The 19,366-nt window shown below is 35.3% G+C and overlaps 1 protein-coding gene across 1 annotated transcript; it reads right to left on the bottom strand.

Moving 5' to 3' along the window:
- Positions 1–5,284: 5,284 nt before the first annotated feature.
- On the bottom strand, positions 5,285–11,588 carry LOC131802785 (odorant receptor 85c-like). Its single transcript, XM_059123398.1, has 4 exons — positions 10,774–11,588; positions 8,020–8,221; positions 5,399–5,554; positions 5,285–5,344 (listed from the first exon to the last, which is right to left on the bottom strand). The coding sequence occupies exons 1-4, from the start codon at positions 11,586–11,588 to the stop codon at positions 5,285–5,287; spliced, it is 1,233 nt and encodes a 410-aa protein (XP_058979381.1).
- Between the last annotated feature and the right edge of the window lie 7,778 nt (positions 11,589–19,366).

The following is a 19,366-nucleotide window of genomic DNA, read 5'->3' as shown; positions in this document are numbered from 1 at the left end:
ACGATGGTTCATGATATATGTTCCAAACATGCTTATAACAATTGTCTGATTGTCCAAACAATCAGACCTATGCACACACACACATACACTCACTCATACCTACACAAACTTGGGACAAGGTTCATTTGGTCTTGCATTCAGCATTCATCAACAGATTTAATTGTCAAACATGTCAAAACTATGTTCGAATCATTACAAATGACAAACACACTTCGTCTGATATGTGTGTGTGTGTAAATGCAAATGTATTGGCATATTTGATATTGTATTGAAATTCTGAATGCTTGTGCAGCAAATTTCGTTATTTATGAATGGGATTTGTTATGAAAATGTCGAAAGATATAATTTCCATAATGAATGGTGGGCATAATGTGTGTCGGACCTAAGATTAACTAAGTATTTTTTGGGGGAGGGAATTAACATTAGGACACCATCATTAATATGTGATGTATTAATTTCTCTGCTGGAAACGGTTACATTTAAAACAAGTAAAATAGCTGTAAGTTCGACCGGGCCGAACTTTAAATACCCTCTACCATTTGGAACGAGTTTTGCAATTTTATCCGTTCTATAAGGGGCTATACGGCGGCGTGGACCTGCATCGGCAACTTTTATCATAAGCCATTACAATATTCTAATGCGAAACTTAAAAAAACAGTGAATAATGTTGCTAAAGTCATCAAAATACCGAATATCGGGAGGTACCGTTATATGGGGCTATACGAAGACGTAGACATGCACAGACAATCTCCTGTCATAGGCTGTAGTATCCATTACGAACTTCAAATACCAAATTTAAAACAATTTCGGTGAATGATGTTGCTAAAGTCATCAAAATACCGAATATCGGGAGGTACCATTATATGGGGGCTACCCGAAGACGTAGACCTGCACAGACAATTTTCTGTCATAGGCTGTAGTATCCATTACGAACTTCAAATACCAAATTTGAAATAATTCCGGTAAATATTGTAGCTAAAATCATAAAAATACCGAATATCGGGAGGTACCCTTATATGGGGGCTACACGAAGACGTGGACTTGCACAGACAATTTTCCGTCATAGGCTGTAGTATCCATTGCGAGCTTCAAATGCCAAATTTGAAGCATTTCCGGTGAATAATGTCGCTTAAATCACCAAAATACCGAAAATAGGGAGGTACAATTATATGGGCGCTGTACCAAAACGTGGCCCATTTTTAATACCAAAAGTCCTGCAGACATAATACACATTTGAGTAAAATTTTATCAACCTACTTCATTTTGTTCGGAAGATAGAGTAATTTTCACAGGCGGACAGACAGACGGACATTGCTAAATCGACATAGAATTTTAGGCTGATCAAGAATATATATACTTTGTGGGGTCTAAAATTTATATGTATAGGTGTTACAAACGGAATGACAAACCTAATATACCCTCCATACTATGGTGGAGGGTATTAAAAATATTAAAATCGGTTCCAGTGTGTTTTATACCCTCAGCCATATAGGTACCGATACGGCCAAAACAAGCCTCATCGAAATAACTGTTTTAGACCCTAGGTCAAATCCGTTCCGGGACATTTGAAGTCGATCTGTCCATCCGTCCATCCGCCTGTCTGTTTGTCTGGCTGGCTATTACGCATGATAACTCTCGAAGGAGGTATCCAATTCAGAGATGGGCAATACCGGCCCACTCCTTCTGGTACCTCCCCCACAAAAGGTCGAAATTTTAAAAAAAAAAAAATATTTTACTGCACAGAAAGAGAAAAGATAATCCGATTTGGCTCCAACTTTGCAAATCCTAATATTGGCTTCAGTGCTAGGTGCCAAACGGACAACATCCTGGCATTCCATCAAGTACCTCCCCCACAAAGGGTCAAACATTTGCTTAATTATAACTCTTATAAAATGTGATGTAAGAGTCGGATTGTCTTTAAATTTAACACATACCAATAATTGTATTAACCCAAGGATGAAGATGGTACATATCTGCACACTCCTCCGGGTACCACCCCCACAAAAGGGTCAACATTTTCAATATCCATGAAGCTTATAAAACGCGAAATTACACATCTGCTGCCATTCAGTTCTGGCACATCTAAATATTTCTATCAAGACATGATCTGTTATAAAGATGGTAGAGATCAAACAATTCCTTGTAGTACCTCCCCCAAAAAGGGTCAAAGTTTTTAATAACCAAAACGATTATATAATCCGAAATAAGCATGCGGTTCTCCTTATATTTCAAACATCCCATTATTTCTACTAACACAAAATCTGCTGTGCAGATGGGATATATCGGTCCACTCCTTCCCCACCGGTAACTTTCCCACAAAGGGTCAGTATTTCGGATATCTATGTAGCTCATAAAACGCGAACTGAGAATCCGATTATCTTCAAATTTCACACATCCCAATATTTATAACTACATATAATCAGATGTGAAAATGGGGTATATTGGTCCACTTTGAATAGTTAAATCTCTAATAATTTGCCAAGTAAGCATCCGAATGCCTTCAAATTTCACACATCCCAATATTTCTATCAACAATGATCTGGCGATCACAAAGGGGTCAACTTTTTGCATAATTATATCTGCAAAAATTTGCGAAATAAGCATCCAATTTTCCCTAAATTCATACATCCAAATATTTCTATCTACACATAATTCATGTGTGAGGATAGAATATATCGTTCAACTTCTTCTGGTACTTCCCCCACAAAAGGTTTAAATTTGCAATAATTATTCGAATAAATTCGAAAATAAATTTTAGATGCTCAAACCAATATGTTTTTCAGTATTAGTTGAAGTGGAATACTTCCGTCACCTAAATATGGTACCGCAATCACATTTCTTAATTTTCCAACATTTCTCATGTAGAGGAGAATGAAGGTGTTGATATAGCCCAAATCTGGCACATTTACATAAGACTAGGTCAGATCCGAAACAGACAACATTGGCCAACTTCTTTGGAACCTTCCCCATAAAGATTCAACAGCTTGAAAAATCATAACGCAAGTTAAAATAAATTTACATATAAACGAACAGTGGCTGAGGGTATACATAACGTGACCACACGTCCCGCTTTGAGGTTATCTGTCCCGCTGTCCCCAGCGAGAGCAAAAATGTCCCGCTTTCGAAAATACTGGATATTGATATTGATGAAAAATACATGAGTTATTTTTTTCCCCGTGAACATATAATTTATTTGCATAGCTTTTTTCAAGCAACATTAACATTAAAATTAACTCGAAAGATTTTGTAATGCTAATGCTGGAGTTAATGTCGACGTCGTCGACGACGTCAAATGTCAAAAAAATTGAATCGTATGAAATTTTATGAGAGCAGTTAATCTTAACGCCGTAAGAAATTCGACGCCGAAAATGTTCAATCTGTTTCAACTTTTTCGGCGTAGTCGACGGCGTTGACATTAACTCCAGCATAACAAGGGAAATCACCAAATTAAAAATGCTTATAAAAACAGAAAAAGTTTCTGTCACTCTGTCAGTACCCTAAGCATAGACGCTCTAAATTGTTCTGGTATCTTTTCATCGCGGAGTCGGAGAAGGCGAGCAAAGTCAAACAATTTATTTTCAATGTTAGTGATTGTAACATTACAATCATGCCTAAACGCAAGTGTACTTTTAACATTTCTTTGCAAAATTAGTATCCATTTATAAAACAAAGAAGTGGTGAATCAGACGTTACGTGTGAAAAATGTCGTACTGATTTTAGTGTTGGACATGGTGGTGCCAGTGATATTGAGAAGCATTTAAAATCGGAAAAACACAAGCTTTCTGATCAAGCTGCCGCTTCAAGCTCGTCAATGCTTTCTTTTTTTAAAAGAACAAATTCGGCGACTTCCAAAGACTTGGATATAGCTGCAGCGGAGGGTGCGTGGGCGTACCACACAGTGCAAGAAAACCACAGTTTTCGTTCGAATGACTGTGCTTCAAATCTAATACAAACATGTTTTGAGCAAAAATTTAGATGTGCCCGTACAAAATCACAAGCTCAAAATCAAAACAGCCGCAGATTGTCTCCCTGTTGACTTCGAATGCATCATTGTGAAAATTTATTCATTCTTCTACATCTACAGCATTCGGGTAGAAGTTCTGAAAGAGTTCTGTGATTCCACCGACACAGAGTATCAGAAACTGTTGGGCTACAGTAAAACAAGGTGGCTTGCTTTAATGCCGGCGCTTGAGAGAATTTTAAAAATGTTTCAGCCTTTGAAAACCAATTTTCTGAGCATAGATAAATGCCCTACTATTTTAAAAACGCATAGATAAATGCCCTACTATTTTAAAAACGTTTTTCGAAAATCCCAGCTCTGAATTGTGGTTATATTTTTTGCACGCACAGACAGCGATTTTTCATCAAGCCATGTTGAAAATCGAGGGACAAAACGTGTCCGCAATAGAGTCTGCGAATGAAATTAATCGTCTTCGATTTTCCTTCCTCATTCCGTCCGCAATCTACTGGTAAAATTACAAAAAACTGACGTTGCTGTTGATGAGCAGAATGTGAAAACTGCGGCAGCGGACAAGTAAAGAATACTTGGAACAGTGGTGCCAGTTCAATGCACAACTAGCAGTATTTGAATGGTCAAATTTGAGAAAAGTCCCTACTTGGGAAGACGTACAGAATGTGTCGGATTTGCTGATCACACAAAGATTTCTTAGCAGTAGCCAAGATACGGAGGTGTTCGATGAGTTTTCGCTTATTTCCAGTTACGTCACAGTTGAAAAAATCAAAAGCTGGAACGATGAGAATGTTGCTACTGAAGACCGTTGGGTGGAGCTGTTTAAACACTTCTCAACTGCACAAACTTTCGCACAATTATTGAGTATGTTTTATGTATGCCTGGAAGTAACGCACCTGTCGAAAGAGTTTTTTCCCTAATGAATAAAATATGGACAAGTGAAAAAACGCAGTTAAGTTTTAAAAGCTATTTTAATTACTAAGACCAACATCAACAAACAATGTAATCAGCTCCATTCCTACTTGAAAACTAGACCCGATATTTTAAAACTAATTTGCTCTGCTGACAAATATAAAACAAATACTTAGACATAAGATTAATTTCATAAATTAGATTTATACGTATTCTCTCCATTTTTGAATAAAATTTGTTTTTAAATGCATAATTTTTTTTTTACAAAATTCCGCAGATACTTTCTAATTATTTGTTTATATAAATATTTGTTAGTTTAATTATTTTTAATTTAATTATTTTTAATTTAATTTTTTTTAATTTAATTTATTTGTTTATATAAATGTCAAAAATTATACAATTTTACTTCTTAACATACATTGTTCTTAGTAATGTAAAGAATTTATAGGACAAATGTAGAAGCTGTATAAAAGATTTCATTAAAGATTGAATAAAAATTCTAATAAAAAGATGTACCTCATTCATTGTCCCCTGAGAGATCCATATGAAATATGTGGCCTTCAGTTGAGCCGGTCTCTGGGCACGTTTAGACATTAGAATCAACATTTTTTGACATCTTACCTCAGTCTTTAGCCATTGGGTAGTTAAAACTGCTGTTGATACTCTTAGACTCTATGGACATGAAAGAGAGAGGGAGAGACAGGGAGAGGAAAAAATTATTTATTCAACAATAATTAAAATATATAAATTTTTATTTTAATTTTTATACCCTCCACCATAGTATTGAGGGTATATTAAGTTTGTCATTCCGTTTTGTAATATCTCGAAATTTATATTTTAAACCCCAAATAAAATTCGGTGTCGATTTAGAGATAACCGTCTATCTGTCTGTTTCGTCTGTGGAAATCACTTTAGCTTCCAAACGAAATTAATTAGGTTAATAACATTTTGCTCAGATGTGTGTTAGGTCTGCATAAATTTTGGGATTGAACATGGGCGATATAGGTCTACCTTATGCCTTACCTCCTACAGAATTGTACCGACAGATTTATGTTTGTTGTGTGTTTTAGTCACAATTTAAATTTGCTGAAAATTGGCAGCATGAGTTTCCATTATGTATGAAACATCCTTACATAGACCTGTCAATATAGCTCTAAGTGTTGGTATAGTCCCCATATATCTGTACCTCCAGATATTCGGTATTTTGACGAATTGTGTCACCCGGAATTTTTTCAAATTTGAAATTTGAAGTTCCAATGGTACTACAGTCTTTGACTGAAAATTGCATATGCAGGTCCACGTCTTCGTATAGGCTCCCTATAGTTGGAGCTCTGATGATTTTAACGATATTTTATCAAATTTCGTATTTGAACTTCGTAACGGGTACTACAGCCAGTGATCGAAAATTGTCTATCCAGTTCCACTTTTTCGTGGTAACCCCCTATATTCGCTATTTCTATGATTTCAACAGGATCTGTCAATTTTAATTATGTCTTTGTGCATTTGTTTGTAGCATGGAGAAGGAAGCGAGATAGACCCATAGTTACGTTTGAGGATCTTCATAGAATCACTTTCTGAGACGATATATGCAAGTCAGTCAATCTGTCCATGCATAAATAATTGAGATGCAATTTTCCAAACAAAAATGCTTTATCCGATTTAGTGTTTTACTCCATCACATTCGGAATATGCTCCCCACAAGAATGATATTTGGTAACAGATATCAGATGCAGCCCAGAAATACCTCTACCAAATTGTATCAAGGTCGGTTCAGATTTGGATATAGCTCCCATATATATCTTCAACCGATTTCGGGTTAATGTTACACCAAATGACCTGAATATTTTCGATTCTTTGAATCGGTTCAGATATAGCTGTAGCTCCCATACATTTTCGACCATTTTCATGTTTATTGTGCACCAGATGGTTAATATCAGTCCAAATGGATTGAATCTTGGTATATCCGACCAAATTCAGTCTAGAAGCAAGTGCATCAAATTTGATGAAAATCGGTTCAGATATAGCTTTAGCTCTCATATATATGTTTCATCCTATTTGGGGGATTAAACCCCTCACATTCGTAATATGCACTCCAGAAAAATGATATTTTTTACCGGTCATCAAATACTGCTCGAAAATACCTCTATCAATTTTTTTCGAGATCGGTTCAGATAAAGCTATTGCTCCCATACATATGTTTTATCCGATTTGGCGTTTAAAGTCCCTCACAAGTGTAATATGCGTTCCACAAAAATTATTTTTGGTGCCAGATATCAGATACAGCTCTGAAATAAGTGTATTAAATTTTGTCAAGATCGGTTCAGATTTGGATATAGCTCCCATATGTATCCTCAACCAATTTCGGGTTAGTTGTGCACAAAATAGCCAATATCAGTCTAAATGACCTGAATTTTAGCATATCCGACCGAATTCAGTCTAGAAGCAAGTACAGTAAATTTAGTGAAAATCGGTTCAGGTATAGCTATAGCTCCCATTTATATGTATCATCCGATTTGGGAGTTTAAGCCCCTTCACATTCGTAATATGCACTCCACATGTAATATATTTTGTACCAGATATCTTATAGACCTCGAAAATACATTTGCCAAGTTTTATCGAGATCGGCTAAGATTTGGATATAGTTCCCATATATATCCTTAATCTGATTTCAGGTTTATTGTGCAAATAATGCCTAATATCAGCCCAAATGGCATGAATTTCGGGACATACATTTTCATTTGGAGGAACTCGGCTCCGATATATATATTTTTAATATAATCCTTCTCGAAGTGATATCATGCATTCTATAGTATTGTATTTGGTATACAAGATCAAATTTAGTGAAAATCGATTCAAAATTCGATATGCCTCTCATATATTTGTTTCTTCTGAAATAACTGCTCTAAAGCCAAGTGTTGATAGTTGGTATGATCTACTCCAAATAAATTCTTTTGTTTCGGGAGCTCAACTAAATATACATAGGGGTGTTGGACTTTTGACATTTCCTTACTGTTTTTTTTTTTTAATTTGCAAATTCCTTGTAAATGGTAGAGGTATTCAAAATTCTGACCGATCGAACTTACTTCTTTTTTAAGTTGTTTCTAATAATTTCTATTATGGAATGTTATTTAACTTACCGAATCCATCAACATTTGACCATAGGAACATATCTCTGCCGATTGTATTAGCATGGTAAACAAAAATAAAGATAATTTGAAGAGACTGAGAAACGAAGTTCCAATTGTCATCAGAAATCCCAGCAAGCAAATCACAAATGTTGCCGAGGCAAAATGCACGAACAGCAGTAGTCCAAATATATCGTTCAAGCGATCGGATAGGCTGTAAATATAAGGGGAAATAATAATAAGTGGAAATAATACTAAGTGGAAAAATCAGACGGTTGGGCGACAGAAATATACCTTAGGACCTATGGTGGTTTACATTCGATCGAATGGTAGTTTTGTATTATTTTTAAGAGGAAGGTAACAATTTAAAGAAATATATATGAAATTAGAGCCATATCCTATAACTCAATGCCAAACTTAGAACCATTTAGTACTTTTCACACAAATATAGGACGCATATCCAAACGACCGCCAAATCCCAAATACAGACACTAACAGTAACCTAAAAATCAATTTTCTGAATTTTATCTCTACACCTTCATCACTACCATGAATAGAACCATTCATTACTTTTTGTACAATTGTGGTACACATTTAAAACAGAACTTCCACATAACCAGGCTACATATGAACTGCGATCCTAATACTAAATTTCAGATTTCATCTATTCATCTTCTACCAAATTTTACCAAATATAGTACTATTTAGTACTTTTCGTACAATGGTAGCATATACTCCCATTTCTCAATCCCATATACCAATCGAGACCTTTATATCAAATTTCGGGATTCCAGCACAATTCTTTCAACCAATACCAAATTTAGTACTTTTCGTACAAATATAGAATGCATTCCCAAACCAACGCCAAATCTCAAATACAAATACCATCAGTAATCTAAACATAAAATTTCTGAATTTTATCTCTATCCCTTCACTCAATTCTATATACAGTACTATTCAATACTTTTCATACAATTGTAGTACACATTTCCGAGACTACCTCCATTTGTCCAGGCTATACATGAACAGCGACCCTAACGCCAAATTTCAGATTCCAAACACTATATGTTCACCCAAAGCCAAAATGTACTAAACAACGTACTACTTAGTACCTTTCGTGCGCCTGTAGTATGGGGTGAGATTAAAAAACTGCAACAAAGTCAAACGCCATAATTTTAATTTTATGAATGAAAGCAAAAACTGTCGGAAATAGCATCAAATTTTAGAATAAGTTTAGATTAGTTCGAATTGGTCAACTTTGGCATGAATTATGGACTTCAAACGACCAATCACACGCTTCTCGGCGGTATTTTGGCCCATTCCCGGCGAAGCGCTTGTTTGAGGTGATCGACATTTTGGTATTTTTTTTTTTTTTTTTTATTGCCAACCTTGCTTTGATACACCCTCCAGAATATTTTCGCGATAATATTCGGAATTTATTCAGATGCCACGGTCGATACGATACGAGCGAAGAGCGACCATCGGCTGTTGTGGAGGCCCATACCATCACCATGGGCGGCGCTTGAGTTCTGGTGGCCAACCGAAGGTGCACATTTTCAGCTGACCTCTTTGGCAAGTCAACACGATAATTTTGTTTGTTTACAAACAGCTGGACAACGAATGCTTTCTCATCGGAAAAAACCAAATTCGGCAGTTCACCACATTCGGCCAAGCGAAGCAACTCTTTAGGTCTTTTGAGTCTATTTTCTTCCTTGGGGTGTAAGTTCTTGCACTTTTTGGAATTTCAATGGCTGTACCCTGAGGTCATCTTTCAATATTTGCCGAATGGAATATTGCGATATGTTCAGCTCACGAGCCATCTTTCGGCCACTGCGATGCGTGTTTTGATCAAGTCGCTTCTTTATTTTTCGAACCGTTTCTGCTGATGTTGCTGTTTTCTTCCGTCCACTTCCTTGAAATCGACCAGCGCTACGAGCGATGCGATCACGGTAACGAGCGATGGTACGAGACACAAACGATTTATTCACATTTAAATGCTGGAGTACTCTAACGATAGCCACTTGTGACTTTCCAGCCAAATATAAGAAAACACACTATCACGCTTGAATTCAATCACGAATAACTTTTTTTCTGGAAAATTCTCAACAAAATGCTTTTGTACGCTTGTAAAGAAAGTAATGAGCTGTCACTGGAATAATTTTAACAGCTGTCGGACGAGTGGCTTAGATATGGCAGCAGTCTGAAATCGGTTGCAGTTTTTTCATCTCATCCTATATATAAACATGGACCTGCATAGACAACTGTCATAGGCTGTAGTACACATTAGGAACTCTAAATACGAAATTTGAAACACTTCCGGTTAATAATGTCCCTAAAATCATTAAAATACCAAATATGGGGGTACCATTATATGGGGCATATATGATATCGTGGACCGATAGAGACAATTCTTTTCCAGGGGTAAAGTACTCAGAAGGATCTCCTTGTGTGGATTTTCAGACAATTCCATTGAAAAATGTGGCTACAATAGTCAAAATACCGGATATCGGAGGGCAATATGATATTGTGGACCAATATAGCCCATCTTCGAACTTGGCCCTCCTGGAGACAAAAGACTGACCAGAGAAAAATATTAGCTTCCTTTCTTAAATCCTTTTGAGGGCTAAATCGTTTAGAATTTTAGAATGAGTTACAAACGGAATGACGAACTTAATATAGCCTCCATACTATCTATGGTAGAGGATATAAAAAATATACCCCCTTTCGCTTTAACTATGCATCGATTAATTAGTATTCAATACTTACCCTAACAAATGACTGTGATATTCTATGAAAATCTTCAAAAATTCCAAATCGTTTCCATTCTCCCTTCCTTCCATTTTTGCAACGCCCTTACTACCACTCCCTATCTCATAGCTTTCCATCGTATTTGCCACAAAATCGAAATGCATTATAAGTTGGGAAATCAGCGAATATAGTAGCAAATCATTGGAAACGTTACCCATGGCGGTGGTATGACCAGCCATACTAGCCATGATATAGAGCAGATAGTACGACCAATGATTTTGCCAATTCCAGGGGATGTACATGAAATAGGGAAGTTCCTGTTGCGATCGCGAGTGATGAGCATTTCTTGACGAAATCCCGAACTCCAATATGGCCAGCAGATTGAAAAACCAAATGGCAAAAACAAATAAAAGTGACATGAATTTTGACTTTCGATGACACTTGCGTAGGTACGCCTGGACACCATAGTCCTGTTGTAGTATCAATTTCGTCGGAAATATGTCATGAAAATCACAAATGAGAGATTCTATTAGCGGTCTCTTTTTCCATATCATATAGATTTTCCAACTCGAGTTGATTACAAACCCAATGTAGGACATGGACATGAGCAAATCGGGAATGTCCACAGTATCCGTTGTCGATAAAAACAGATTTAATATTTCAGCCAACATAACCACATTCATATTCGTTATATTTATGTAAAATATTATTGTTTTAAGATATTTTTTGCATCGAGTCCTGCGTTCCCGTCTAGCCCACGATTCAATGCCAATGGTGGCATAGATGAAATCCACATAAACGAAAAACTCCTCAAAGTTGTTTAACTTGAACATTATGAGGGTAAATGTTGCGTTTCAGCAGCGAAGAGAACTTTTTGTAACGAAAATTGTTTTCAAACTAAACTGAAAATTTTTCAAAACTAATAAATAGTAATAACTTATTACTGTCCAACATGAAATAATTTTTGTGTCAACCTTGTCCTGTTGCTAACTCTAAGTGTCGCTGCCTAACTTCCGCCAAGTCTCGTGCTAACTATTATATGAAGTTAGAGAAAACAGGATCATTTGAATTATTTAAAACAAACTTTGTTTATGCAAAAAAAAATTTCAAAATAGTTTTTGAACTACAAATTAAATAATTATGTTGAAACAAAAACAAACAAGAAGTAGGGAAATAAATAAAGTAGTGCAAGTTCGACTATGGGATGTAATACACTATTTTCTATGTTTATTGAAGATGCGACGTTAAACCGGGCCGAACTTTTAATACCCTCCACCTTTGGGAAAAGGAAACATTTTTATACAGTGGTTTCTATTTACCTGCATCAACATTAGCTGCGCATTGGCCTTTGCAGACCAAAAAACTTTTTTTATGCCATTTTTTTCTGAATCCCTTTATTTGAATTGTATTTAAGTGCCCAATCGATAGCTGCACATTGGACATTCCTGCCTCGAAAATTTGGTAATTTTGTTATAATTTGGTTACAAAAGTTGTATTTATCTGCACAAGAAAATTTTTTGCAAACTCAAAGAAGACATTAAAAACTTCCACTTCGTTTTTGTTTTTGTATTCGCAAAAACAATAACAACACAAGAAAAGAGCATGCATTAAAAACATATTCTCGCTTCCTCTCCCACACTAAAAGATGGTTATGCTGGATAAAACACCACTGATGCTCAATACATATGTTGTGAATTTGTCTCTCTGAGTTTGTCTATCCATTGCTTAACTACTTTTGATGAGCTAAAAGAGAACACTCTTTTGTTTGAAATTTCGATGACGCTAATGGCGAGCATTGCTTGCCAAGACAATTCATGAGAATTATGAATTATTCATTTTATGTTAAATTGTTGTGTTTAATATAATTAAACCACTTAATAAATGTATTATAAACTTTAAAAGATTCCCCATTGATTTTGGCTGGCTATTATTTTACGTACGTAAGTAAAATAAAGATTGCTGCTTTGTTGTGCACGAATAGAAAATTAAAGATACCTGAACTTTTTGTGCACGTAAGTAAAATTAAAGATACCTGCTTCATTGTACAGATAAATGCAATGAAGCTACCTGCATTTTGGGCATTGCTGCACAAGATGTCGTGCAATTTTTGATTGTGCAGGTAAGCAAAAAAATACTGTATAAAAGTATCTGAATTCAAACGCGCTCCACTTTAAACTACAAATACCAACAAGACCGTTTGGATAATTCTGCTATTCCGGTATATGGGGGCGATTATATGGGGGATTATCAAAATACCGAATATCGATGGGTATCCTTGTATGTGCGCTATAGGAAAATGTAGACCTAAATATTCAATGTTCTGCCACCGGAACTAGAACCCATTATGACCTACAAATACCAATTTTTAGACAAATCCGTAAAAAAATGTGAGGAAAATCATTAAAATACCGAATATCGAGAGATACCATTATATGGCGGCTATACCAATCCGTGGACTGATATATCTCAATCTCAATACCAACCATCCAAGACACGATACAAATCATTGTGCCAAATTTTGAAGCTCTACGTCAAATAATGTGGGCTGTATCGCGATTTCAACATAGTGACAGACTACGTTAAATCAACTTAGAATTTTATGCTGATCATGAATATATATACTTCATGGGGTCGACGATGGGAAGGATGTTACAAACGTAATGACAAAGTAAATATACCATCCTTTTCGAGGTGGAGGTTACAAAAGTTGTATACCCTCATCATGGCTTCAGAGAGTATATATTATTTGATACGACCAAAACGTGCCTCATCAAAATAGCGGTTTTAAACCCTAGGTCTCTTTGGACCAAATCCGTTTCAGAACATTTGAAGTCAATTTAGCGATGTACGTCTGTACGTCTGTCTGTCTGCTGGCTGGTGCGCACTATAACTCTGGAAGGTAGTACCCGATTCGGCCCAAACTTGGTACATCGTAATATTACTATCAAACTTATATTGATTTCGGAAATTGGCTATATCGATGAACTCCTTCAGGTAAACTGCCACAAAAGGTCGAAATTAAAAAAAAAAATTCTGATCAGAAAGAGAAAGGATAATCCGATTTGGCTCCAACTTTGTAAATCATATTATTTGCATCCGAATTTTTAATATCCATGAAACTAATATAGAGCGAAATTGACATTCGATTCCATTCAGACTTGGTACATCACAACATATTATCAATTTATCAATTCAATTTCAATTTATTATGTAGATGGTAAAGATCGAAGAATTCCTTCTTGTACCTCCCCCACAAAAGGTCAATGTTTAGAATAACCAAAACGATTATAAAATATCGTATCATATTTATTTAGGTCCGACAAGAAATTGACAATACTGGCCCTCGGAACCTACCCCATAGAGGGTCAACAATTTGAATAATCATAGCAGAAGTCTAAATATATTTAAATAAATAATCTTTGGCTGAGGGTATGTAGCTTTCGGCAATACCAACTGATTCGATTTAACTTGTTTACTTGTTAATCTTCACATAGTCTACATTAGTCTGGAACAATGTTATCCCACATTGAAGTGAGATATCTAAAACTGCAGTGGCCAATCAGTATGCATACCGCTGTTTTAGATCAGACTTACTGAGTAATTGAAGGAAGCTCGTTCTTCTTCTCGGATTACCGTCTCTAAGTGCCATCTTCAAGCTTCTTTGGTAAACAATAGATTTTTGCTACTTGTTTAATCAAAACTTCATACCTCGTACTAAATTTTCAGTCTTTCTAGGTTTTATATAATATATGAGTTTTTGATTTTTGGAAAGAGTAATGGAAAATATTAAGCTTTTACCCCAAAAAGTCTTCAAAATTTTTCATTTTTCATATAAACCGAGGAGGATATAAATATACCTATTGCACAATGTACCCACATCCAATTTTTCTGTCCACAACTGCTGCATCATCTCCGTATGTAAACTTTAGGATTTCGGCTCTCTCATTTCCAACGTTACTAAATTTAGTACAATTTAAACCAAAAACCAGGTCCACATCTTAATCCCAAATACCAATTTTCAGGATTTCATCTCTATTCTTTCACCCAATTCGCATGTTGGTACCACTTAGTACTTTTCGAACAATTATACTACACATTTCCAAAACCAACTCCATATCTCAATCCCAGATACCAACAGTGACATCTATATCAGGAGTTTTGCTCAATTCCCTTACCCAAAACAAAATATAGAACTATTTAGTACTTTTCGTACAATAAAAGTATATATTTCCGAAACGACCTTCATATCTCAATTCCAAATACCAAACGAGAACTTCATATCAAATCGGAGAATTCCAGCAATATACCGTCACCGAATACCAAATTTGTTAGCTTTCGTACAAATTACGCCAAATCTCAAACACAGATACCATCAGTAATCTAAACATCAAATTTCAGAATTTTATCTCTATCCCTTCAGGCAATACCAGATTTAGTACTATTTAGTACTTTTCGAATAATTAGAGTACATATTTCCAAAACGACCTCCATATCTTTATTTTGTTACCAAGAGGGAAATTAAAATCAAATTAGAGGATTCTAGCCCTACCTAATACCAAATTTACTTTTCGTACATTTATCGAACACATTTCCGAAATCACCTCCATTTCTTAATTCCAGATACCATTATTTATCCAAATATTAAATTTCAGAATTTTCTATATATATCCCATCACACAATACAAATAATGGTACCACTCAGTACTTTTTGTAAAATTTGTCTACATGTTTCAAAAACCACCTCCATATGTCTAGGCTACACGTGAACAGCGACCCTAATACCAAATTGTAACGAATATAGTACTATTTAGTACTTTTCGTGCACTTGTAGTACACATTTCCAAAACAACCTGTTTATCACAATCCCAACACCAACAGCGAACACAATATAAAATTTAAAATTAAAGCTTCATTCGTTCCTCAAAACCAAGCTGTTCCAAATTTAGTACCATTTAGTACAGTTGGTACACCAAATTTCAAGTTTTTAGCTCTATTTATTCACATAATACCAATATGTATCATTTTCCAAGTTTGATCTCAAGATTTTGCAGAATATTTTGAATCCCGTTTAACTCATTTCGTTCCGAGATTTATGTTCGTTATTATTATTTAAAAACAAGTAAGCAAAGGCTATAGTCGTGCGGAGCCGACCATGTGATACCCTACAACACTACAATATGTTGGAAGCCCCCTCACGCCCCAATTCATTTTGGAGGGTTTCGATTTTGAAATAATGTCATAGAGCCCTACCCAAATGTTGCCCTTATTTACGCATTCCGCTGTCTTGTTATGTATTCGAAAAAAAAATCACTAAGGCCGTGGTCCATTTTACAGCTAAATATAATTCAATGACCACCCAAAATGTTCGATTTCTTCCCTGTCCCTAACTCTCTACTTATGTAGCTGGACTGCAAAATCAGGAAAATGTTTTTATTTTTGGTCCATTTACATTTTGAGTCCATTTCAATCCCTAAATATATTGCGGACATCTTTGAAAACAAAAGCCCTAGTCCTTCTGAGCCTAATCTTACCCTTATGAACATTTTCTTGGGGATCGGGCGACAATTCCAATCTTTGTATAATAACCTTTAACTGTGTTGCAAGGTGAAAAAATATTACAAAATATAGACTTCAATATTTTAAGTCAAATTGAAAAAATCGCATGCGATAAAAAATATGAAAAAATAAAAAAAAATGTCACAAAATACTACAAAATGTATGTTAGCATCATTATTCGCATCTTTTTATGCAATTTTTTTTAGATTTCATACTTTTATGCCAAGAGGGCATTCTGAATTGACAAAATTTGTTAAAATCGGTCTAGCCATTTTTGAGATATAAGCATTCTAGTTAACATCCCCTTCCTTTGTATATCTATATTGTATATATTTCGCTATATATATCCGATATAATCACTATCGGCATCTACGTAACGGTCAAAATTGACCTTTTCATCTATTTGTGATTTCGCCGGGATTAAAAATATTGGCGGTTTAATGGAAAATTTGACTATTATTTAACACAAATATTATGGTCTATTTCACCCACTAAATATTACCCGATGACCACCAAAATTGGTAGGCTTCTGCCCAGCCCAAAGCTCTAGCTTCATGCTAACTTCGCGTCGATTGGTCTATAATTGTGACCTGTGCATGTAGAGCAACTGCAAAATCAGGAAATTTTTCAGTTTTTGGTCCTTTTCAACCCCTAAATATTACGCGATCATCTCCAAAAGAAATAGGGTTCTATTCTGACCCCACCACCATTTTCAATTTTGTGAGGATCGGGCCATAATTGCGACCTGTAGAGTGATTACAAATTAACATGGTCTGACGGACAGACGGACGGACGGACATACATAGCTAGATCGACTCAGCTCGGCGAGATAGGAAGATCCATATATACTTTCCTATGTGGGAAACCAATATTTCGTGGTGTTACATAATTTTTGGCCCAATCAAACTTATAATACCCCCAACACATAGTGTTGTTGGGTATAAAAATTGGAGAAATTTCGGCCCACTGATGCCAAAATTGTGTTCAAAATTTTTTTCCGATTTTTCCAAATTTTGAACAGTCAAGTTTACATATATGTAAAGTCACGTTTGTGCATGCAAGACATGATTTTTATATTTAGGGTAACGGTTAAAGATATTGACAATAATTCCTCATCATTACCTTTTTCATTTATAATTTTTTTTTTTTTTTATATTTTAAAATTAATTCAAAAATTTTAAATTTTTTTCGAAAAAGTATGTTTTACTGTACGAAAAATCGAAGAGAAGAGCTAAATAATTTAACCAATATTTCCAAAAAAGGCCGGGAAGGTTAAAAGTGTTATAAGTCCCTATATACTTAAAATGTAAGAATTCCAGAGAATATTAATCGGAAATTTTCAAAAAAAATGTAGTAAGAAGGTTAGTTTTCGATGTAAACTTTCAAAACGACGCACAGAGAGGGCACAAAAAAGGAAATTAATTGAAAAATATATATTCCTACATATCCTTATTTTTAAATCTCCTGAGATAAGGTTTTGGTCTTTTTTAGGTATGAAGGAAAATTTGGTAGCCAATGCTTCCTTTGTATTTATCTCTGTTTTTGGGGATTAACCCCATTAGACTCTACAGAAAGTCCTATATTGGCAATTTTTGCAATTTTTAATTCACTGAGAAAAAAAAAAACAAAATAGTTTGCATATAAAACTCTGTCTGAAACTCTAACAAAACCCACAATTTAGAACTGCCGTTTTATATCAGTCAATAGTGGACCTATCTTCACAAATTTTTACAGGGACAGATTCTATCAGCTCAGAACTCAAAATGTCTAGTTACTCATGATTGGATTTGAAATTGGGGGCCATACTGACAAGTGGACCGATATGTCCCATTTTTATACCCTCCACCTTGGAAAGGAGGGTATATTAACTTTGACATTCCGTTTGTAACATCCTTAAATATTCGTCGTAGACCCCATAAAGTATATATATTCCTAATCAGCATAAAATTCTAAGTCGATTTAACGATGTCCGTCTGTCTGTCTGTCCGTCTGTCTGTTGAAATCACGATACAGCCCACATTATTTGACGTAGAGCGCTAAAATTTAGCAGAGCAATTGGTTTGTGTCTAGGATGGTTGGTATTGAAAATGAGATATATCGGTCCACGTTCTGGTATAGCCCCCATATAATGGTACCTCCCGATATTCGATATTTTGATTATTTTTGCCACATTTTTTTAACGGATTTGTGTGAAAATTGGTATTTGTAGGCCATAACGGGTCCCGGTACTGTGGCAAAACATTGTATGTATAGGTCCACGTTTTGGTATAGCCCCCATATAATGGTACCTCCCGATATTCGATATTTTGATTATTTTTGCCACATTTTTTCAATGATTTGTCTAAAAATTGGTATTTTGAGTCATAATGGGTCCTAGTTCGTGTGGCGAAACATTGTATGTATAGGTCCACGTTTTGGTATAGTCCCCATACCAATATTCGGTATTTTGATGATTTTTGCCACATTTTTTTTACGTATTTGTCCAAAAATTGGTATGTGTAGGTCATAATGGGTTCTAGCTCCGTTGGCGGAACCTTGCATGTCTAGGTCCACGATTTGGTAAGCCCCCATATAACGGTACCTCCCGATATTCGGCATTTTAATGTTTCCTTTACCCTAAGGTGGAGGGTATTAAAAGTTTGGCCCGGCCGAACTTAATGTTTTTTTTTACTTGTTAATACTAAACATACTAGGGGCAATACTATTGTCTAAACACAATTTCAAAGCGCTAGAATGCTTCCCTGAATTAATGTCTGTTTTTGAGGATGCGCCGATACACGTGTTTTCAATTCTTAGATCTACTTTTATGATCTACTGTATTTTTCCTGTAATTATTGAAAGCGAAAGATGGAATTGAAAGAAATAGTTTCTGAAATTTTCGAAATTAAATTCTAGTTTTGACTTTTGAATGGTATGAGACAGCTTTTTAACAGAATTTCTTCTTTTATAAATCAACGACGTTATAAAATTCTGTCTTACTTTGCATTTATAAAATTTCCTTCAAACATTAGCATCTATGCCGTAAATATTTAATATGAAGTATTTATGAAACTTT

Source organism: Musca domestica, unplaced genomic scaffold (assembly GCF_030504385.1).
Source record: "Musca domestica strain aabys unplaced genomic scaffold, Musca_domestica.polishedcontigs.V.1.1 24, whole genome shotgun sequence".
In the NCBI taxonomy this organism is placed as follows: Eukaryota; Metazoa; Arthropoda; class Insecta; order Diptera; family Muscidae; genus Musca; species Musca domestica.
The sequence above is the reverse complement of the archived record's forward strand: the minus strand, read 5'-3'. Positions and strand labels throughout refer to the sequence as shown.